The sequence below is a fragment of the Perna viridis genome, chromosome 1 (genome assembly GCF_037379345.1).
Source record: "Perna viridis isolate PV_CMFRI_1.1 ecotype Kerala chromosome 1, ASM3737934v1, whole genome shotgun sequence".
Lineage (NCBI taxonomy): Eukaryota > Metazoa > Mollusca > Bivalvia > Mytilida > Mytilidae > Perna > Perna viridis.
Window position 1 is genome coordinate 31220465 of NC_142445.1, and position 24524 is coordinate 31244988.

The 24524-nt window shown below is 31.9% G+C and overlaps 1 protein-coding gene and 1 pseudogene across 2 annotated transcripts; both read right to left on the reverse strand.

Moving 5' to 3' along the window:
- Positions 1-214: 214 nt before the first annotated feature.
- Positions 215-9762, reverse strand: LOC148628359 (integrin beta-like protein C). Of its 2 annotated transcripts, XM_088586090.1 has the most exons (8): positions 9556-9762; positions 8799-9043; positions 7840-8024; positions 6650-6756; positions 6135-6406; positions 5855-5925; positions 5325-5365; positions 4245-4383 (listed from the first exon to the last, which is right to left on the reverse strand). In XM_088586090.1, the coding sequence occupies exons 1-7, from the start codon at positions 9664-9666 to the stop codon at positions 5334-5336; spliced, it is 1023 nt and encodes a 340-aa protein (XP_088442216.1). In that variant the 5' UTR covers positions 9667-9762; the 3' UTR covers positions 4245-4383; positions 5325-5333. The 2 variants fall into 2 exon arrangements, with proteins under 2 accessions (XP_088442215.1, XP_088442216.1); XM_088586089.1 differs by lacking the exon at positions 5855-5925 and having other exon boundaries at positions 215-4383.
- An 8523-nt stretch (positions 9763-18285) lies between these two features.
- LOC148628360 (integrin beta-like protein C) lies at positions 18286-22716 on the reverse strand (annotated as a pseudogene).
- Positions 22717-24524: the final 1808 nt, after the last annotated feature.

Here is a 24524-nt window from a genome sequence, read left to right on the forward strand (position 1 = left end):
TAATATCTTTTTTGTTTGTTTGTTTTTTGTTTTGTTTTGTTTTGTTTTGTTTTGGTTTTTTTTTTTGGTTTGCTTTTGTTTTTGATTTTTGGTTTTTTGTTTTTTTTGTTTTTTTTGTTTTTTTTTTTTTGTTTTTTTTTTTTTTTTGTTTTGTTTTGTTTTGTTTTTGGTTCTGTTATTTAAGAGAACATGCACCATGTCATTTTCACCTATAATATTAACTTACAATTCAAAATCAACACACGAGGACAAACCGCGTTATTTTGTTCCGTATATTGAAAATTTATTATTGCTTTCATCTGCTCCTAAAATGTAGTTAATCACAGTGATTACGAGTTATTTGATTTACTGTGTTTCATTTTTGCCATACATTTTGTTTTGTGAATGGTTATGTAACAGCACAATTGTAAGAGATAAAGTTTGTCCTTTACCGTGTGAACGATGAAATTATTTTTTTAAGGGAAGGCTTACCTTTAGGAAGATCAGCGGCCGATTACTGTGGATATGGTTCTTTAGTTGCGATTATCTTGAAGCCTATATACAATTTTATCGGACGTTGCAGAGCTTACTTAATGCGGTGGTTACACTTATTAAAGACCTTTTGGGGGCCTCTGAAAATATTTTATATTTCGTATTTTAGGTTATACGCTGGTGCTTTGTTACGTTACGCCATATTCTTTCTCTTTTTCTGTTGTCATATACAGCATGTGAATAAGCTGGAACTTTTTGAAAATATGCAATCTTTATTCGAATAAAAAGACACTCTGAAACATCCAATTTTAATACTTCTGTAATTATCATGGTCGTTATCGAGAGTAAAATATTATTTCTGATATTTCCCACATACGAAATCTCTTAAACATTGAGGTTTTATTCCTTGATTTAAACAAAGGGCTTCAATAATCTAACTCTTTTGACATGTAGAGCCTATCGATGTTGGATTTGACTCCCTATTTCAATAGTTTTACAGTTCAAAATTAGTATATGGTTCTAATATGCTTCTGATAAGACGTTACTCCCTAAAACGATAGCAGAGCATACCGAAAATTGCAATACCCTAATAATTGATATTTTTGTCATTTGTTACCATGAAAACAAAAAACAGCGTTTTAATCTAGGAAATAATGTGCAGATATATAGATAATTATCCACTATTGTTTAAGAAGCCAGAGTAAGTATAACATACACTCAGCGGGGATGAATTCTGCTTCTTTATGCAACATATATCATACTTTGTTGGGCTTTAAGCTAAAAGTCTTATGTTTCTTAAGTCCGTTTAATGGGATAGGGTAAACATTTCTAATTTTAAACGGATTTTAGGCGATTCGTAATAATAAATAGCAATGAATATATGTAATTATCAAATGATAGCTTATGTTATTAGCAAAGATTTTCAATATAAAATAGAATGAAATGTTTGTTTGTTCATTCTTTGAATACCGGTATACGGTTAGGAAATAACTCAAAAGTCAATAGTAATATAACAAATGCCGTGGTGCCAATTAAAGGAGACATGACAGAAATAAAATCATTTTTTAAACAGTTATATTTATAAAAACTAGAGTATGTTTAGATACGAGTATAACAAATATTTTCTTATCAGGTTAGCGCTAAATAACGTTAGAATGATTTATTTGTGTTATCACGACGACCTAATTAATATTCATAAATGAAAACCGGAAGTAACACCCACTTAACATATATAGAAGTGCTACGTCATTGGTTCTCAATCTCCATTTGGGTGCATTGAAAATGTATACACGTGCCCGGAAAAATTGATAAATCTTCAAAAATAGCTTGTATATATAATGACTTGTACAGGAGGGTGCAAATGAAATAGTGACACTCTGTGTATTGTTCTTTCTTTGACGTTGGGTTATATCAATTAACAAGCCCGGAAGACTTAATTATGGCCAAGAGAAAGCGTGGGCGGTTTCTTTATCTTTACATTGTTCGGCGCTTCGGGACACAGGTGTCCACGCTGGTGTATGACTTTTATAATTGAAATAAAATTGCATTTTTTTTTTTGTCTTACGAATATTTAAACAAGACAATTTACATGGAGAACACCATACACAATTTATAATAGGCGACCCTAGGTGAGTTTAAGGGAGCTTTTCTGGTACGAACAATATTTTTTTATAGTCAGTTAAAATATTTAATTTTAGCAAAACAGATTTGGAACACGAGGAAGCTTAAGCACGAAACCTTTATGGGTTCTCAAGTAGAATTATCAAAAATCAATAAAACTAAAACATGTTCGTATTATACAAAATAGCTGTACTTGCGGGGTACTGGTACACTTGTCAGGAGTAGCGTTCCGTAAAAAGGAATAAAATCAATATTTTCATTGAAGATCGAGATAGGAACAGTTTAAATCTTAGAATGTTAATTAAATTTACTTTATGTAAAAAGTTCAATCGGACATGACAGAACATAATGAAATATTCCTATGTAATCTTCGAAAAGAAATGGTGTCGTCTCTCTGTGGAGTCTAGTCTTCACGCATATAAAAGTTAAATATTTCTGTCATTGTCTATCATTTTCTTCTCGAAGTTGTTTAAATTGATACAACTGTAAATATATATTCGCTGGCAAACCAGAACTTTAAATATTTTCACTCTCATTTGTAGAAATCACGTAAAAAGTGCACAAGCCCCACGCATTTCAACCATTCGATCTAAGAATTGAGAACCAATGACGTAATACGTTCCCGAGACCTCATGGCTAATTAAAATTCGTATGGCTTGGGACATCGTCGACTTTGAATCAATTTTTCTTCAATTAAACAACAACCTGATTCGTAAATAAGAGGAACAAGAGTTCTTTGGAATCATATGTAAATCTAATAATTGAGAGTTGTAACTGGTGAACTGTCTTTAATCAAAGACTATTAAGGACAACGCTCGAAACATTGAAGATGGGTCATCAAAAATTGATCTTCAACATGGAAAATCCATATAAAATTGGTAATAACAGTTAATAATATAACTTGGTAAAGCCTACTACACACATTGATACATTATTTTTTTTCCATAAATTGGTGAAAACATTTACAATAGTAAGAGAAAATAAAAAAATCGCCTTCTTTGTTAGAAATTAATGAAAACTTTTTACATATTGTGCCATGCGTTGAATGAATAAATCGTCTGTAATCTTTTCATCACAAAATGCTTAAATATATCAATTTTCAAACTTTTACTCATTTTATTGAAGCAGGGGTAGCACTTTTGTTTTAAAATAATAGAAACTAAATCAAATTCAAATTACTTAAGAGTTTGATGTACTCAATGAAAAGGTCCAATACCGAATTCAAACATCTCACGTTTTGACGTGTTAGTTACTAACTGAAAGTTTACCACCATTCAAAACTTAAAATCTAAGGTTGAAAAACTTTACCCTAGTCCCATAAACACCCGTAGAACTTTTGGACTTATCCTTGTCCTGGAAGCCTTTTAGTATTCCATAGAAAGTCAGTTAATTCAGAAAATGCTGATAGTAAGCAATATTTTCTATTATGTGTTTTCCTTTCTTTGCAACTGTATTTATTTTCTTTTATTCTGTGTATTAGAGAATACGCATACATAATACCAATCATCAATGTTTTGAGGTGATTGCTACACAAAATATGATAGTTAAGACTGTTTGAAATGAACTACCAAAATATATTATTTTAAATATGCACATTTGAAGTACGTGATAAAATTCATTTAGTAAAAGCATGAGAAGCAGGAGGTGTGAAATATTCGTTTTTGTATTGTACAGAATAAAAATTGTCAGCATTCTCATCTGTGTTGGTCTGTGAGGAATCTGGCGTTATACTGTTTCCCCGAATATTTGCAGACCTGTCAAAACCAATATACCGGAATATTCCAAGGGAAATTAACGCGATTACTACTAAACTACCAACTATGGCACCGACCAATACAGCATTGATTGAAATTTCGGATGCGTCTACTACTTCTACTCCGGATTCAGTAGTGCTTTCATGTTCGCTTACCGAACTGTGGTAATACTTGGTTGTAGTAATTACAGTACTAGATGAAATATGAGCACTTTTGGTCTTATATGGCATTACCGGACTGGACAAAATTTGAGTGCTCTGAGTCGTATATTCCATAGTAATGGGTGTCATTTGAAAACTTTTGATATTGGTAATCATATAACTAGGTGAAATTGAATTAATAATGCTTCTGGTTGTGGTGTCCACAGTGCTTAAAGAAATAAGCATGTTCTTGGTCGTAGTTTTTAAATACCTGGGTGACAGTAAGGTAGATGTACTAATGGCTGTTGTAGTACTAAGTTGAATATTTAAATTTTGTGTTGGAATTATCGTAAAAGTTTCAGAATGATTTTCCATTTCCAGTGTCGTCGTCTGTTCGCCTAATTCAATCGAAAAAGAATTATTATGCGTTGTACCTATCATAACATTTCATATAACTAACAATAAAAAAACAAACTTTAAACTATAGCTTCATTAGTGTTCAGTTATTTCATTCATGACTTTTTTTCCTTTTTTCTTGTATCTTTAATACAAGGTACTTGCAATATGAACTTACATAAAAATACGATAGAACAAGGTTAAGCAAGGTCTGCACAGCCGTATCATTTCAAGTGAGAAAAACGAAAAAAAAAAGTTCTAGCTACAAAGATGTAGCTAAACCGACAAATTTGTAAACATGGGTCTCCCACAATTAATGTAGCACTCCAAAGTGCGATTCAACTAAGAGTAACATCAGTTAAATTTACATTTACAAATGTTACATGATGTGAATAATTGCTTATAGCGGAATTTACTTTGAAATGGACAAATGAAATGTCATGGGTAAAAAATCTTTGCAAAAGTTATATATACTGGAAAATTAAAACTTTTTTTGCTGGATTGTTTTTAACTTTATCTAGATGGTTTCATATTCATAAATTATGCAATAAAATAAACTGACCAAAAATCAAAAACTTCTCATTTTAAGAATTTTAAAGTAAATTAATATATCTTTATATCATTTTAACACCTTTATTGAATAACTAATAAAAATATAATCTTTAAATATGATTTTTTAATAACTGTCATAAATACTTAACAATGAAATGTATTATTTCAAGATTTTATACGTCTAACAAGCTTGTCCGTGACATCAGAGAGGGTCTTCTATCCACTATTAAATAATTGTACTATGATATAAAAACTTTTAACTTTTTTGATTAATGTTGTAAGTAACAAAACAACGTTGGTAATATCGAAAAGACAAAACTGTAAAACTGAAATTTTCTGCTGTAAAATTGCAATATCTTCAATCAGTTATAACTTCATAAAAACTACTCACCACGTACAACTAGAGTTGTACAAACTTGGTCAGAAGATTGTCTGAAAACAGAAAATTAGATGTAACTAGTAGATAGTTACATGTTACACATACGAAATGACATGTGATAAATTCCAAATTCTTTATAGCGATGATCTATATGAGTTTGACCTTCGTGCTTTTACGGGTTATGACATCTTCATATTAAGTCATATACATTTAGGTTGGGTTCAAAAGACTATCTCGACGACATTAATCCGAAGCTGAAACGAAGATGTATTTGATCGAGAATAGTACGATCTTAACCAATGTTTTACGGCTAAAAAACATTTCTTATCTGACGTATTATTTTAACATGCTTTTCCAAGCAGGGTTTTAATCAATTGCTGAAAAACGCACAAAAGACAGCAATAAAATCTATCATGTGTTCTGCCTAATATATTTTAAAATTCCATCACACCCAAAATTATCCTTGGCTGAAAAACAAAATATATTCATGTCAGCCTGGTCAAGAGTTGGCATCCATGTAACATAAATAAACCATTCTCTACCAGAGGATCCATGATGATACAGTTCCGACTTAAACATTCCTTGTGGCGACAGTGTAGTGATTTCTGTAATACTGAAAAGATATGATGTTACACGTCGGGATGTAGTTTCATACTGAAATTATCAAATGTCCCATTATGGGGTAGGGACCCGGATTTACCTCGCTTTAGAAACAATGCAATATCATTCTTGTCAAAAAACGATATTTCATAATAACATTAGCATATATTTATTTCATATTTTAAATTCCACAGAACTGATAATTTTTTTACGATTTTTTACCGTAGATTTGCACTTCCACTTCTTGCAACAATAGTTGCATTAAACATCTCATCTACTACCAGGCGATGAACTGATCCTTCGGTGATTTTATTTGGTGGAAACACTGGTCTTGATGAACAGTTTTGTGACGTTTGTGACACGAGTACAAGGAACTGTAATGGAACACTGCTTAGCGGACTTGTTGCTGTGGACGACGGAAAGTCTTCAATTTGGATGGCGACTGCGTACCACCCTATTGATCTTGTAGCATTGTAAGACAATGTGCACGTCTCCTGTCAAATTGGAAGTAAAAGGATAATATTAGCTCTGATAAATTGAACTGACATTCGAATTATTTTCTAATGTATTCCACATTGAAATTTAGTTTAGTAATAAAACACAAGTTTTTTTTTCGAAAAAAAAATATTTACAAATTGATACATGTGCAGGTATCTTAAGAGAACATAATTATACCTTAGGCAATTATACATTCACAAAACTGATTACAATATAAATTTATAATCAAATGTTCATACCTCATCTAAAATTGATCCATTGAAAGACTGACAAACACCACCACACTCGTCATATAGATCACTCTTGGCCCAACGACAACGGACAACATCGCCATCATTATCAGTGACTACAATATAAAAAGTTGGCATATTTTGAAGTTAAAGATAATTCAAATTTTAACACCTTATGGTATGATTGATTTTTAATATAAACATGCTGTAACCTATCGACTGTTTTTATTACATTTTTTTAAGAAACTAAATAAAGAGAAGGGAACCTTCACAGTTTTTGTTACAATTCGGAGTACGAGTAGAGCATAAAAATCGCATAGATATAGGTAAAAACTTATTATTAAAAAGGTTGTGTATATTTTCTTAGATTTTTGATAATTTTGCTGGGAATAATATTCTTCTTAGCTGGAATTAGTAGAATAGTTACTTAATTACCATTTAAGGTTTAACTTTAAGGTTTAAGAGTAATCAAGGGAACCAATATTCTAGATATTGATTCAAGACTGCTTGGGCATAGTTTGTTTATTATTTTGAAGTAAAAAATTATCATTATAATGCCTTTTCGTAGTGTTAACGATCGTTTTTCTATTTTTATTTTAATGGGCAGTTCGAATCTTATTTTAAACACCATCTTATATCACTACTGTCCCGATGTTCTACAACGGACAAAAACGTTTTAAATGGATTCATTATAATCTCCGATGGACAAAAAGCTGTGAAGCATATTTTTGTTTTTCATTTCTTTTTTCTGAAAGCTCTCTTTTTCAGAAATTTTTATTTTTGTTTGAAAATGTTTTCTAATGTGTGTGAATAAAAAAAAGCAATTATGTATTTTGTAATTTCCGATATGTTGTACACGGGATTAAAAGAATAATTTATCTTCAGCGGTATTAGAATCAAATTTATAGGAAGATCTTAAACCAAACCGATTGGAATTTAACAATCTGTAGCTCAAAGACTTGTCCGTCCGTATTAAATGGGTCAATCAAATAAGATTCATATTCATCTGAGGTACAGTTTCTCTTGACATCAACACACGATAAATGAACATTTTGATCACAGCAGACACAACAGACACATTGCAACAATATAAGTTTTACTGCAACTTGATTATTCATCAAAAAGATTAAGAAAGACAACATAAATGGATCGTCGGTAAAAACTCATTCACATACTTGTGAATTTTTGGAAACACTTACCAGGTATTTTCAGGTTATAGCTACACCCATGACTGAACCGAATGATAGGTAGGACTCCTGTCGTGGGAGAAGAATTTATTCTACCTGTATCATTGCGAACGTTCAAATCTGCAATGGTTCTTACAACCCAATTTCCACCGCTTCCTTGCTGTACGAGATTATTAATCCAACAGCAACTTGAATAACTAAAGTAAAATAAGGTTCAGCTAGTATTACATGTGTTGGATCTCAACAATGATTTCCCCCAAACGTTCCCGTTGCTGCAGAATCTCCACAAAATAAATTTCAAATGCAACATGAATTGTTTTATATAATTTCTTATACAATTAAATTTTCGACCGGCGGCTATGTCTGAATGTGGACCAATTTTATTTTTAATGTGGCCGATAAGAAGGTCTTAGACATTGTTAACGATTGTCATGTCTAAAGTTTTAATATGCGCACGTACAACCTCATCTATTCAGTCTTTTTTTAAGAGTTACACAGACAAAAAGAAAAAATAGTAAGAGTCAGAACAAAATAGCATGTTTCTAAAACTACGTTTATGGAACATAATTACATTTTTTTCGAGAAACTGCCATTCTGACATTATAATGGCTGGCATAATGCCAATTGATTTAATTTCTCTTCTATATGTTACAAATGTTATAATGACAATGATAATAGTTAATAATTACAGGTTATAAAATCTAGCCATCCTTTTGTTAAACTAAAACGCAGAGAATGTAATGCAATGATTAACTACCCGGCTTGTTTACTTTTTTGGAGACATGTGTGAACAATACAAGTTATTTTTGTCAAGTCAAAGTGTAAGGGGTCAAATTTGACTAAAACTGTTTACCAATATAAAACACTGTAGCCGTTTTAGAAAAAAAAAAAAACATTCAAACCATCTTTTTGCTATGGGTTCAGTTTGCAAATGAATCACGATTAGGGTTTACATAGAAACATATACCTACCCAAAATGAAAGATATTTGTATTCGAGGCAGGAATAGTGTACGTAACAGTTCTAGTGCCGGTTGTCCAGTCTTCTGTCTCACTGAAATCTGTACAATAATAAGACATCTGTGTTATTGAACCGTTACATCCAATCAAACACTGAAGAGTTCCTTCTCCTTGTAATAGAGTATCGTTTAATATTGAGTTTTCTGTACAAGAATGTCCAGAACTACGTCTAAAGGCAATACGGTAATACATCTCAATCTAAAAATATAATGGCGGCAGAATTTTTAAATTTAAGTACTTCTCCGTCTAAGAATCGGGCGAAATGTGTAAAAGGTGTGGTACATGAAGAAAGAAAACGCAGAGATTTATTTTAATTTTCAAAATATTGATAGGTCAAAGTTCTGCTGTACTTTTCCTTTATATAAGCAGCATTCAAAAATGTCTACTTCGGAATCTAATGAATCTAATGAAGGACGATTTAAATCATTTATAAAATCTATTATCAGTAAAATTAAAAATTTTATAATATTGACTCTTACTATTCCAAATTTTAACACAGTCGCATTTTTCGCAATAATTTCTGAATTCACAATAATCTCTGTAATTACTATCAGTTTTCATTTGTCCAAATAAGACGACAGTAAAAGATGGTCAACATTGCAACACATAGAATACATAGAATGATACATTAAATGTAAACTAATCGCTTAAAATTACTTTAAAGAACTTGAAGTAAGTTCGCAACCATAACCAAAGGTGGCAAGAGATACCTGATTGGTTCCAACTGGTTTCCATGTTAGCAAGCCTCCACGGAAGTCACCACAGCTCACACCACAAAATATTGTTAATATGAAAAATAGTACAACATCAACACAACTCATTTTGACGGAAGAAAATAGTCTGAGCCCGGTGGATAACTCTAAGAATCCTATCTTTTTGAGAAACGTTCTTAAAACAAATGACACATATGTTTTGTAAAAAACTCTTCAGAGGGGTGTCGCCATCTTTGCAATGAGCATATGAATAAATGCAAATTAATACAGATAACTTCCTATTTTTGGTCAATTTGTCCTTTAATTCAGACAGAGAGACGAACAGTCAAATATTTTAAGATTATAAACGTGCAGATGCACATTATAAACACATTACTCATCTTTGAAATTTACATACTGATTTGCATTGGTATTTAATTTGAGTTTTAAGTCTATATTTACAGATGACACGAATCCTTGATTTCCACTGATACAAGCTCCATTTCGATTGTTATATTTTCAGAAATTGGAATTAATTCATAAAAAAGTAGATGATTTCTCGATTCTATCAACAGTTCTGTTTTTTGTCCCAAATTTATTATCGACACTGTATGGACAGTGGTCTCATTTTAACATTCGTTACCTTTTCAAACAGTCATTTAATATTCGTTTTCAATATTCTATATTTTAGGTCGGATAATGTTGAGAATGATCACGATTGATCCGGATTAGGTCAGAGATCTTATTTTAACATGTATTTCTTTTTTTGTCAGCATGAATTTTGAAATTTCTGTTTTGAGTCACACAGACATGTGAAATCTTAAAATTAAGTAAAACGTTACCTTAGCCCATTATTTCATTTTTAGTTTTTTGCCGTCATGTATGAGCATATTAAGCATTATAAGAACGTGATTGGCCATTTCCAAATTAAAAAAAGCAGTGTTAATTTTGAGATGAGTTTTAATGAATATTTTCCATACTAGATTCGGAAATTTTATACATTGCACCTCATACCAAGGAACTTGAGAAAAGGGACACTACAGACACGATGGAGATAGTCTTTTGACCCACTCATACAGATTGATGGAAATGGTAAACTCGTGATAAAACAATAGGACAAATCGACGACATCTCCTTTTCAACTGTCCTGGTATCTGTGTCAACAATCCTTCAGCATCTACATATGGATTTTTTATATCACAACTCTTACGTGATGCCAAAGTTTTCCAAAAATCGCAGACTTTGTTTAGCAAGCTAGATTCTTTGAACATGGGTTTTCAAACAATGTTATGTTGCTCTAAATTTGAAATCATCAATATAAACGTTTTATGAACTCGTTATCGCGAACTCCTGGGTCGTTATGGTGTATCCATTTGCACCAGATGGCAGCAAGGACTAAAATATAATAACACACCAGTGGGTTAAATCATCAACAAGTGATAAGTCATTATATCATAAGAAGTAAATATATCAGAAGGGGAGATTCGAATGTCGCAGAAGATGTGTAATTTTGCTTTAGGCAATATTGATTGTTTTCCTTAATAGAATCTTTACTATAAATGAACTGATTTTTTTTTCGAAAATTTTTTCGTCTTAATTCATATATGAAAATTCAAGTCAATTCTATAAAAAGAGAACAAGACATCGTCATTTTGCTTTTGAAATATCAAAGTGTTGTATTGAACTATGGTAATAATGAGAATTATTATTTTTTATTTATTTATTTATTTATTTATTTGTTTATTTACTTTTTTTATTGATTTTTTTATTATTTTTTTGTGAATTTTTATTTAGTCAAAAAAAAAGTATACTCAAGTGTTATGCGATACATGTACCTAGTGTACATGTATTTGAATAGACAGCCACTACTTCCTTCAATTAAGATTGAAGGACTAAAAATCACTAGACCAAATTACAAGACAAAATGTCACGAGACAAAATCACACAACAAAAAGTCATATTAAATAAACCAAAAGGTCAGTATATTTATGTATATTTCAAGAGTGTTTCCTATGAAGGATGCATTTTATTTTGATGAACATTTTTGATTTCAATGTAAAATGTTTTAAAACATTCAAATGACTTGTTATATCATAATATTTCTCGAGTATTAAAAAAAAATGCACACCACAGGTGTTTACTGTATGTTCATATAGCCTTTGACATATTTACCATTGTCAAAATAAATTGTCAATGCTTAGGCATGTATGGCTTCTTAAGGGAAACTTTCAGCTGATTATGAATTAACTAGAAACAACAGAAATGATTACGTACCATAATACATAAATGTGCCCTACATCACATGGGAAAATCTGTTATGTTATAAACGGTTATTATTGTATATACGGTTGATTAACATGTTAAAAAAACTAATATGAGTTAACAGTTTTGTTATATTCGGTGAAATATAAAAGGTATGAATTATATGGATATCTCTCAGCTTAGCTGCAAATGTTCACTTTTCAATTATTCAATTTACGATGTAAGGTGATAAGACGCATGTATAACGAACTTTGGCCAAAATTGTACTCACCTTTCTTAATGTTAGCCTCATTTAATAAATGTTACACAATGCACTTTGTTTTACTAGTGTATAAGTCCATACATATACACTTCAATCAAGTTGTGGCCATGTTAGTAATTATTATTATTATTATTATTATTATTATTATTATTATTATTATTATTTTATATTTTTATTGTTGAAATAGTTATTCTAAAAATTACAAAATATTCGTGTGTCCTTATTACGTTTCTGTAGAGAGTCTAGGTAGCAAAAAAGCTTTTTTTTTTCATTATATCCTGATCCAAACATTAACCGATCAAAATTTTTCTTGAAATACGAAGTATATATTTTTTAACAAGTACAATTGAAACATCGTGTCTTTGAACAACTGTATTAAAATTACTTTAAATGGCAATTATTACCGCGATTACTTTTCTACCGCCAATTGTTCAACCCATCACTATAGCATAGTTTGAAATTTCGGTTGAGTCTACTACCTCAACTTTGACTCCGAATTCAATGGTGCTTTTTTGGTTACTTTCTGAGCATTGGTATTTATGCGAGGTTGTTCTTAGAGCACTTTATGTGATACGCTTTGGTCGTACATGTCAATATATGGCCGTGGCTATCATATAACCAGATGAAATTGAAATAAGATTGAATGGTAGATTTGAATATTCCAATGACTGTCGTAGAAATAGGTCGAATATTTGAGTTTTGTATTGAAATGGTCGTTGCAGCTACATAGTTTTCTGTTCCCAGTATCGTCGTTTGTGACTCTTTGCCTAATCTAATCAATTAATATTTTTTTATTATCATGGTTACCCATGATTACATTCCAAATAATTAATGATTACAAAAGAACCTAAAACTGTACCTTCAACTCGAAATCAGGCTTACTTAATTTTCAGGCATTAAGTTATCGATTTGTTTATATTTTTCTTTAGGGTGGATCATACTTAATATGTTTTCTTAGTTTTTCTCAAAGATGAAACCGGAAAGAACATACTTTAGAATTTTAATGTAAAAACATAGGATACTGAAATTGATTTTGAGCCTTATGAAAGCCAATATTTTAACACATTTTATATGGGTTTTGTAGGGAATTTTCAATATTTCGCAAATTTAAACAAAAAATATTTCTTGAAATTTTACATAAAGAACACCTAACTGACATTTTTTCATATTTTAAAACAAAAATTGAGGGTCACGGAATTATCCTCACACATTTCAATAGAATATTTTTCCGTCAATCATCCTGTTTTTAATTAATTTTCCCGCAAATTATCTCCCCTTAAAAGAGGCTTTTTCAAAAATAATGTTTTTAACTCATGTCAAAAAATCATCAGAAAATATTTAAATATATTATTTTGTTTTATATAAAACACTATTAGTTTATAGAAAGAGTAATCAAGGGAACCAAGGTTATAGCGGTAATCAAAAGAATGCAATCCAGGGACAGAGACCAGACATGGAAAACAGACCTACACAACAAAGGACATAAAGTAAATAAAATCATACATACAAAGTAACAAAAGCAAATGAGCAACTCGGACTCCACTAAAAACTGGGAGCATGGACCAGGTGCACCGATAGGGTAAGCGTCCTTTGCTTTTCTAGAAACACCCACCGAGTTGCTCATAAAAGTCAAGCCCAGGGTAGACAAACGATGAAAGGAAAACTATGACCCGTTGAATAAATCAGTTTTCATGGTGCAGATGGATACACCATAACGATCCACGAGTTCATGATGACGACCATAAAACTTCTGTAGTGATGACTTCAATCTTGTAGCAACATAACCCTGTTCCAGAAGTCTATTTGTTAGCGCGATACAAAAAGTCTGCGTAGTTTCGGCAAGCTCTGGCATAATTTATGAGTTGTGATATGAACACTCCATACGCAGGTGCTGAAGGGATGTTGCCACAGATGAAAGGAAAGCTGACAATTTTGAATAAAAAGTCATCACGTTTGTCGTAAAGTTTGGTCAATAGAAAATATATATGTCTGTATGATTTTGTAAGACGACAGAAATGAATGCTTCGTTAAACGGGTATAATCTACCTTCAGTGTATTTCATGTTGTGGAATATTAATACAGTTGTGTTACTCATTCATCGTCATACCCCTTAACCGTAACAGAAGAGATATTTTGAACTTGATTTTGTCATGCAGGAAGGGCAAATCGGTTTCATTTTTCAGAAATTTGGACAACAGACATTAAACTATTAGAAAACTTATCAATTGCAGCAAAAGTGTGTCGAAGAAAAACAAGGAACCACACAAAGGGCTAAAACACTTGCAAAATTGACCGCAAAATAACGGGAGTTCAGGTGTTTCGGAGAGGTAACCATGTCCTGCTCGACCAGTAGAACCTGTCTTTTAAGAAGTCAATAAATTCCAGTAAGAATTTAGTTACAATAATACAGGTCATTCGACATACCTTATTAATACAGCATCGATAAGAGGTCCCATTAAAAACTGGGGCAACCCCCGGTGCGATTTAGGTTCTGAATGTAACATTTATTCATGATGTAATTTTGAAATGGTGCAACATTATTTCGAATAGACACATGAAGTGTCAAGAAAGATCAAAGATCATTTAGAAAACTAATATATTGGATGTAATATTTTGGATTTTATCTTGAACATTATATATTGATATAAATATATCATGCAAAAATTAACTGACCAAAAATCATAACCTGATTTTTATAGCCTTTCAAAGTAAAGAAATGTATCGCTGTCTACTTTTAACACCATTTTAAAAAAATAATATAAAGGTACCCTTACAAACTGAATATGTTCTTTTCATTTTCATTAATAGTTGAAAATTCAAAATATCGAATAAAGATTTAAATCCTTTTCGCACGTTGTTTTAGACATCACATCGCATCGGGTTTACTTGTCCCAATTAAAATTACCATGTGAAGAACGTGTATATACAAATGACTTATCACCATTTTAACATACACCTGTTTGTTAATGATGCACATATGTAATGATTTACTGTTTTAGTATCAGTCGTTATGGTTAATATTCTTACATAACCGATATTTAAATTTTTAACTAGATATTTAGGATATAGTTCCATGTAACTCTATAATATACCAATGGTCTAAAAATACTAATAACATAGTCCATGTACTGATAGTAAATATAATATTTCTATAGTAAGAGATTTAGCAACCATGGAGGATATAAATTCATCTGTGATTAATATCATTTTATTATTTATTTATCTATTTCGAGAACAAGTTTGATATCGACGTCAATTGATTTTAACAATTGATTGATATCACCAGATTTTTAAATGATTTATTTATCTGCATGTTACCGACCAATGTTGAGTGTAATATTGCCTGCAGCAAGGTAAACGACAAAATATTATCACCATTTTTTACAAAAGAGAGAGAGTAGAGATAATAATCGGTTAGTGCGTACTATTTTTTAACACAGAAATAACTTGTAAACTGATAACGACCAGACGTATAATATGTGTAACATGAGGTCAAACATACAAAATCATACATGGCAGAATGGAGAAACAAACAATGGACATACTAAACTAATTGACTTACTTTTCTTATAAAAGAGCTAGTTTTTGTAAACATCAATATGACAATAGATGACTAATTATGTGAATTTATCCATTCTTGGATTGGAGCAGTGGACGAAGCGATTGCGAGATACCAATCATTATCATACGTGTACTTTCATATTAATACGGTTATCCCAATGGTCAAGAATGAGCTTGAGAAAGGAAGAACACTAGTAGAAGTTTTATTACCTACGTTAATTCCTTGTAGTATAGATAAGATGCAAAAAATGTAATAAAGAGGTTAGATATTTTCATTGTTGCAAAAAGGAAAGGTCTGAACTTTGATGTCGCACAAAGCATTTTTATAGGAATTATGCAGAATTGTCATTTCTTCGGGATAATGAAAGACAATGTGCAAGTCTCCTGTAAAAATAAAAGAAGCAGGGCAGTGGTAGCTCTATTAATTACATATTCACATAACCATTAAAACATTAATTGAAAAATGTCAAAGCTGTATACGAGATCATCAATGCTTTGAGAAATCATCTTTTCACATAATGGTTTACAAAATACTTAAACAATCAATAAGTTATACTGCATCTTAAAATTAAACTCATCTTGATCTAAATGATCTTGAATTTTATAATACTATAACAAAACGCTTTAGGCTGTTTTGATAGAAGGTTAATCTAATAATCGTACATTTAACTTCTATTCTCATAGCTGTCAAAGAGGGTCTTCAGTCCTACCACAACACCCCCGTAGTGGTATTAATTAAATGAGGATCCTGAAAAATTCCAAAGATCTTCTGGAAACCCTCATTTCGAGATCATTAGCATTAAAACATGATTGTTCAACTCTTTATACTTCGATTTCACTTTACTCGGTTAGATTCTTGACTCAAAAGCATTATACATCATTATTTCTCCAAAAAAGACGGTACACCTCGATACAAATATGTAGTTCTTGGTAGTATTTTGTAAAATATAATTCCAAATTATCTTCCAAATATACCGAAGATAATGTTTTCAAAATGCTGGAATTTTTATCGACAACATATTTGTCCAGTGTGGTGTCCACAAACGGTCGGCATCCCAGTGGGAACAAATTGTGCTCCTCTACTTGCTGACCTATTCCTTCACTGTAATGAGGCTGACTTTATAGCTGATCTGACCCAAAAAATGGAACTTGTTCAGCTAGATCCTTTGATTTTAGTTTTTGCTATATCGATGACGTATTATCGTTAAACAACCCTAGTTTTGGGGATAAATAACATCTACCCCAAATAACTTGAGATAAAGGATACATCAGATACTGTGAAGTCAGCCTCATATCTTGACCTACACTTACAGGTCCATGGTAAAGGAAAACTATTTACCAAACTATATGACAAACGAAATGATTTTTCATTCCGTATTGTCAACTTTCCTTTCATCTGTGGCAAAATCCCTTCACCACCTGCGTATGGAGTTTTCATATCACAACTTAAACGTTATGCCAGAGCTTGCCGTAACTACGCAATTTTATTTTCGCGTTTAACTACTTACAATTAGGCTACTGGATCAGGGTTATGTTGCTACAAGATTCAAGTCATCACTACAGAAGTCATGAACTTATCTATCGTTACGATGTATCCATCTGCACAATGAAAACTGCTTTGTTCAACGTGTAATAATTTTTCTTTTCTCTTTCGTCTACCCCGGACTTTTTATGAGCAACTCGGCGGGTATTTCTAGAAGAGCAGAGCACACCTACCCTACTGGTGCAACTGGTCTATACTAGTTTTAGTGGAGTGCGAGGTGCTCATTTACTTTTGTTACTTTGTATGCATCATTTTTGTTATTTTGTGTTCTTCGTTGTGTGTATCTGTTTTCCATGTCTAATCTTTGTCCCCGGACTACATTCTTTTAATTTCGACCAGAATTTTGGTTTCCTTGATTACTCGTTCACATCAAAGTCATTAATTCCTTTGAATGTTACAGCAACGTTGATGAATGAAAAACAACAAATTATGAAGAACAATATTTTAAATGCCACAAAATATGTATTGGTGAAATACAGATATCTGGTATATCATTTCATCTGGTAAACGTATGAGATGCGGCGGATATTGTACTAACAAAGTCTCGTCTATAGTGTAAAGAGTTGAAATTATCAGCAGTCACGTCTGTATTGATCTGGGAGCGATCTGGAATCATACCGCTTCCCCAAACTTTTGTAGATCTTCCTAAACCAAGAAATCTGGCCAGTCCAAGTGCTGTTACTCCAACTATTTCTACATCACATACGAAGCGCCAGCTACGACAACAACATTTACGGTATCAGTTGGATCTGCCACTTCGACCTCAACTTCTGAGTCAGTGGTACTTTTTTACAGTTGCAGTTGGGTTTTGAGAACTTCTGGTCGTTGTCTTCACTGACGGGGGTAATTCCTCGCCTAAACCAATCGAAAAATATTTAATATAGTAATTCATTTCAGTTAATAATTTATATAATTTAATTTTTCAATTAATAACTTTTCTATAGATACAAATATGTATATGTTTCTGTTACACATCCGTTTATGAAACAATATATATAAAAGCATAAACAAAGATTGAAATGCAATGTTTCTAAATTAATTATAGTAACGACCTACTTACATAACGAAACGTATATCATACATGTAATCTCTGCCAGTAAGATTGTATAAGAAAGTTTTTTTAATCCGGATAAATAACAGTTACCGTAACCAACTTACCGTGCACAACTAGTGTGGCACACACTTGATCGGATGTTTGCCTAATGCAAGGAGAACAGAATCATATTTGATACAACAAACCACATTCAGTACATTTATGCTATTAACATAAACAGATATGGAAAAGGCAAAAAAAATAATGAAATTTGAATAAAAGTATAGTTTAACTTAAGTAAATACGAAACCAAACTGGATAACAAGCATTTGAAACATAGCTTTGCAGGTGCATCGATACAACGAATGTGCATGCTTTTTATAAGTACATCGTTTAGGTCGACAACTTCTAAATAGCGGCTGTCAAACATTTCAAGTAAGTCTTGGATTATTATGGATATAATTAGACTGACATGAATGTTTCATTCTCCTTTAATAAACATAGCCTAATTACGTTTTACGTAAATGCAACTGTGCATGTATGTTGTCGAAATTGCTTTATTCATCTTCAAATTAAATAGTTTAAAAAACAAAGCAGTGTTATAACAAAATTTAAATGTTTTTTAGGGTGAATAATTCGTGCTGAGTTTCGCACTTTTGATAAACGGTTTACCCAATATTATCAGTGGCTGAGAAACAAAATATGTTGTTGCCTGTCTGTGCAAGAGTTGGTATCCATGTAACATAAATAAACCACTCTCTACTAGAAGTTCCATAGGGATAAAGATCTGACTTAATCATTCCTTGTGGCTACAGTGTTGTTATTTCTGCTACACTATACGTATTATTTTAAAAAGAAAAAAAACAGTTGTTATTTTTTCTTAAGCTTAAGTCATAAGCATGGTATAACTTGCATATAACTGTTCCTGTAAGGTATCAGTGAGAGTATAAACCACGTAGAATTAATGAATAAATTGACAAATTTTGAAAACACTGTTACATTGAACTGTTCAGTTTCTTTGATGATAGCTCTTTTCATTGATCGCTATATCTTGCTGTTTAAATATTTGTAAATATAATTTTAGACAACTAATTTTGCTAGAGTCTCTATTTCATTAAGTTGATACCAAGATGTATTTAACAACAAGCGAACACCAATTGCATATATTGCTTTCCTACCTTAGCGTCGCACTTCCACTTCTTGCAATAATTGTCACATTAAACAACTGGTCTGGCAGCAAGTGATGAATGGAGCCGTCTGTTATTACATTCGGTGGAAATACTGGTCTAGAGGAACAGTCCTCTGCGGACTGTGAAACTAACACTAGGAATTGTAACGGAACACTGTTCAGTGGTACAGTGGCCGTAGGTGATGCAAAGTCTTCTATTTGGATTGCGACTGCATACCAACCTGTTAGCCAAGAAGCATGGTAGGACATTGTACACGTGTCCTACAAAATTAAAACAAAATATTAAGAATCAAACACCGTTGAGAATGCAAGGCAGAGAAATCTCAGCTACCTTTGTTTGTTTTAGATTTCTCAGCCTTGCACAATCATTGGTGTTAGATTCTTTAAAAAAGGAATATGCTTGTCCTTTTAGTGAGAAAAATGTATTAATTTGGTCAATAAGAACAAAATAAAACGGGAAAAGGGTACAGTCAAATCAATTTTAAATCGTTACAGTGACATTTGTTAAATTTGTGCCACATTTGTGAGCATGTTTATATATGTAGTACAGAGGCTGTAATTGATTCAAAGTCTTCTATTTTGATTGCGACTGCATACCAACCTGTTTGCCCTGAGGCATTGTTGGACAATGTATACCATTGAGAATATCAGACAAAGAAATATCAGGTACCTTTGGTGTTCTTAGATTTCTCTGTCTTGCACTCTCAGCGATGTTATATTCTATGTTGTATGCATTTCTTAATACAATTTCTTTTCTGGAATTCTTCTGGAGACGTCATAAAAACAGTTTTTGACAATTAGATTGTAAATGAAAGTCGGTCATAGAGATATGTAAACTCCTGCAATCTTGGTTGCTTTCTACTATATGAAGTACGGGACAATTTTCGGCCAGAATATTTACTTTATAACCAGTCAAAAACTATTTCACGATAAATAGCTATGCCAAGGAAATGAATATAGTAAAAGCTGTTTTAAGGACGTAACAAATGTATTTGAACAGTTTCATTGATTACTGTGAAATATGATAAATAGTCTCTCCCAGGTTTGTAAACAGACCAATACTTAATTTCAGACAAACAAGACAAATATATTCTTATGTTTAGCCTTGAAATTAGTGACGTCTCAATAAAACGTTTTATTCTAAATAATTTCGGCGAACAGAGCATTCAAAATTGGCGTAATAATCATAAAACTAGTTATTAAACTGAGAATAAGAATCAAACACCACATGAAAATGCAAGACTATGAAATCTCAGACACCCTCGAGTAAGATTTCAATGTTCTTTTACTCGGTAGGACCTGGTCAGAGAGCATAAAACTATGCTTTGGGTGTTTAAAATATACTTATGCAACCAATAAGTTAAACCTCATCTAAAACTGATCCAATGAACATCTGACAAACACCACTGCACTCGTCATATGGAACACTTTTCGCCCAACGACAACGAACAACATCACCGTCATCATCAGCAACTACAATATCAGTTATTTGAACATATGCAGCAAAACAATATTTCGAGAAATGTAGCATGCAATGATTATATCCTACTCTACTGTCGTTCATAAAACATAAAACATATTTATTGCCTTTTTTATCAAAAGCTCTATATATAGTTGTAAAAATTCGAGATATACACACATATGAAATAAAATAAGTAACTTCTTTGTCAATTAAAATGTTCAAAAGAATAAATTAATTTCGGAGAGCAAAAACAAAACTTTTATTTGATTTTGATCATGTCAGTAAGACATACCTGGAATTTTCATATGATAGCTACATCCAAGACTAAACCGAATGATTGGCTAAACACTTGTCGTTGGGGACGAATTTATTTTCCCAGTATCGTTGCGGATGTTGAAATCTGCAATTGTTCTTACAACCCAACTTCCACTGCCTCCTGGGGCAAGACTTATCCAACAACAGCTTTAGTATCTGAAATAAAAATAGGTAAATAAATATTCGAAGGTTTGTTTTCATCTCTGCCATATGTTAACTGTAGATATTTTAAATCGCGTTGAGCTTTCCCCTTACATATTTCTTTTCTTTGATCAATGTTTTTTTCTCATTTTGGTGCTTTATTAAGTGTGTGCAGCATGTTCCATCTAGATAAAAAGAATACGAATTCTGCAACATTACTGATAGTCATAAATGCGTTATGTTAAGTGTCTTGAATTTAAAAATGTGCATGTATAAAAAGGAATCAAATACGTAAAACATTGATTTAAAATAACGAAAGTTTGAGTTTGCTTCCAAGTGTCGAACTAAAAGCAAACCCAAATGATTTGTATATAGACCTAGTTACCCAAAATGACAAATGTTGGTATTTGATGCTGGTAAAGTATAGTTAATGATCCTGATTCCAGTTGTCCAGTCTTCATTTATACTATAGTCAGTACAATAGTAAGACATTTGTGTGATTGAACTGCTACACCCATTCAAACACTGTAGCAATCCTTCTCCTTGTAATAAAGTTTTATTTGTTATTGAGTTTTCCGTGCATGCGTGTCCGGTAGAACTGCGTCTAAAAGCAATGCGGTAGTATATCTCATTCTGAAAAACAAATTCATGTATTGGCAAATGTATATTTCATCATTCAAACTAAAGAAAATTGATATAAATTCAATAATGATTTGTGTTTTGAGAGTAATGCCCTTTGATAAAATACATACTGTAAAACATATGAACAAATAATTGTAAAATGAAAATACAAAATCTTCTGTAAAAACAATGAGTAACTCGAATTTTAAATTAAAACAGACACTCCAACAACTTAGATGAAAACGGGTTCAGAAATTCTTAATTAAACGAATGGACAATTAGACAATTGACAATCAGTAGCAGAATAAAGGGATACAACTGAACCAAAACTCCATTCCATACCATTCTTTATATTTTACATATTGAAGCCATATTTCATATTGAGCGTAAATTGATAGTAGATGGAATTGGATGGATTGGGCTTTTGTCACTTAAGTCTAAAATGTGCAACACCTTTTTTGCGATTTTTAGAATAATCCCTTGTCAGTAATATTATTTTTGCTATTTAAATTCTGTCACATTTTTGCAACATTGAAATAATTTTTGAGTTCACAGATATATCATCATTTCAAACAGTTTTATTTTTACAAAAAGACATCAGAAAAAAAACATACATTTCAATGCAAAGAAGGATTTTGCATTCAAATTATTACTTTTAAAACATTTAAATTTTATTCGAACCCTAACTAACGGCAAGAGATACCTGATTTGTTCCAACTGGTTTCCATGTTATCAGGCCTCCACGGAAGTGACTACAGTTCACACCACACAATAATGTCAATATTTTCATGTTGACAGAAGATGTCGTTGATAAAAAATGACCTTAGCTCAGGTCGGGGATCTTTTTATATAGGGTAACTAAAAAAGATAATTATACCAATTCCTTTCATTGGTTGACTGTTGTTTCTCGAGGATTTCACTTCTTAAAGAGATACGTTCATGAATATATGGTATGGTTCATAAAGTTTAGTTCAAGTTTTGTAAAAATACAGCTCACAAAGGTCGTCCTCAAAATGCTATGATCGTATTGATAAATGCAAATAAGTACAAATAACTTCCTCATTTTGGTCAATCCGTCCTTAAGTTAGGTCAAAGAGACATATATTAAAATACTTCAATTTGATACTGATTTGCACTGTATGGACTGAAAAATTTCCAACGACGTTACAACTGTCAAATTTGCGAAGCAAATGCTTGGTCGCGGAATACGAACTCGTACTTCTGTGACAGCTATGGCAACATCGCCTGGACTAAGTCCAGCGCTCTAGACCACTCGGCCAGCTAGGCTATATAAAATATAGCTTTTGCTGGCCGGGTCATTCCTCCTTGTAGGATTAATCTACGACTGTAACTTAGTACACGATGTACCCTTCTATAAGTTAACATTATTTTCCTGTATCAATTCGATGGATCATTGTAGCGAATAGAGTCGTCACATTCTGAGGCGTTGTATATATTTTTTATCACTTTGTTTTATACTGTTAACTTGTATCTAGTATTTTGGTTCAAAGAAACATGATCGCTTTGACTTTCTTATTTCTGTTCATGCGAGCTCCCTTTCGATTTTTATTAATTTCTGATTTCACATTTACCTGTGTGGAAATCTATTGATTTCATGTTTTCAGACAATAAATTACAAATGCTATAAGCAATTGCCATCATACTTTGGTGAGTTGTTGATTTCTTCTTCCCGATGTTTGAAATTATCTTATTTTACCTTCCGAGTTTATGGACTTATTCATCGAAGCTCAAAAGGAACGATTGCATCGTATGTTACATTTATGCAATTGTATATTTCTTTTATCGTAAAATAACTTAAAGCATGAGTATTCAATTGTAAAACACTATACCGCAAATGTAATCAATCGCTATTTTCGCGGTGGACAGAAAGACACGACAAATAGTACCAGTGATTGATAATTAACAACATACAACGTTTATTATTTTTTGAAACCGCGAAAATTGATACATGCACATATATTTCCTTGACCGAATCCGTCAAAATTAGCAACCGCGATTAATATGTTTATCGTATCTTACTGCATGGGGACGTGAGGGTCTAACATTATATTTGTGTGTTTCGATTTATATCTTAAGTTAAAAAGGTCAAGCATTAGGGTTTCGCTGAGTCATCCTGAGTTTATCACATCATATAAAGATGTTGGTTTTATTTTCATTATTCTAATTATATCTTGGCGTCTTCTTACTTTTTACTCATAGACAATACCAATATATAGTCATTATGTTTTATATAACTCATTTTATTCTTTGCATGTCTTTTAGTCAATACTTACTGAACCTATTGACTCTTTATCAGTACATACTGGTAACGGGAAAGTACCTGCTTAAGAAAGAAGGATGGATATTAAATGGTTATTATTGAACAAATACTTTATGAATGACACCGTGACTTTTACGACTAATAATAAATTCAAACTTAATACAAAATTATATTTTTGTTGTTTTCTTGATGACAAAATTTGCAAGGTAATAAAACTACTGATTTAAAACAAATCTCGTTGCATTAATGTTTGTGTACAGGCATAACATTTCACTGTAATGCAATGACTTTAAACGTAGATAGGCTCGTTCTTACAA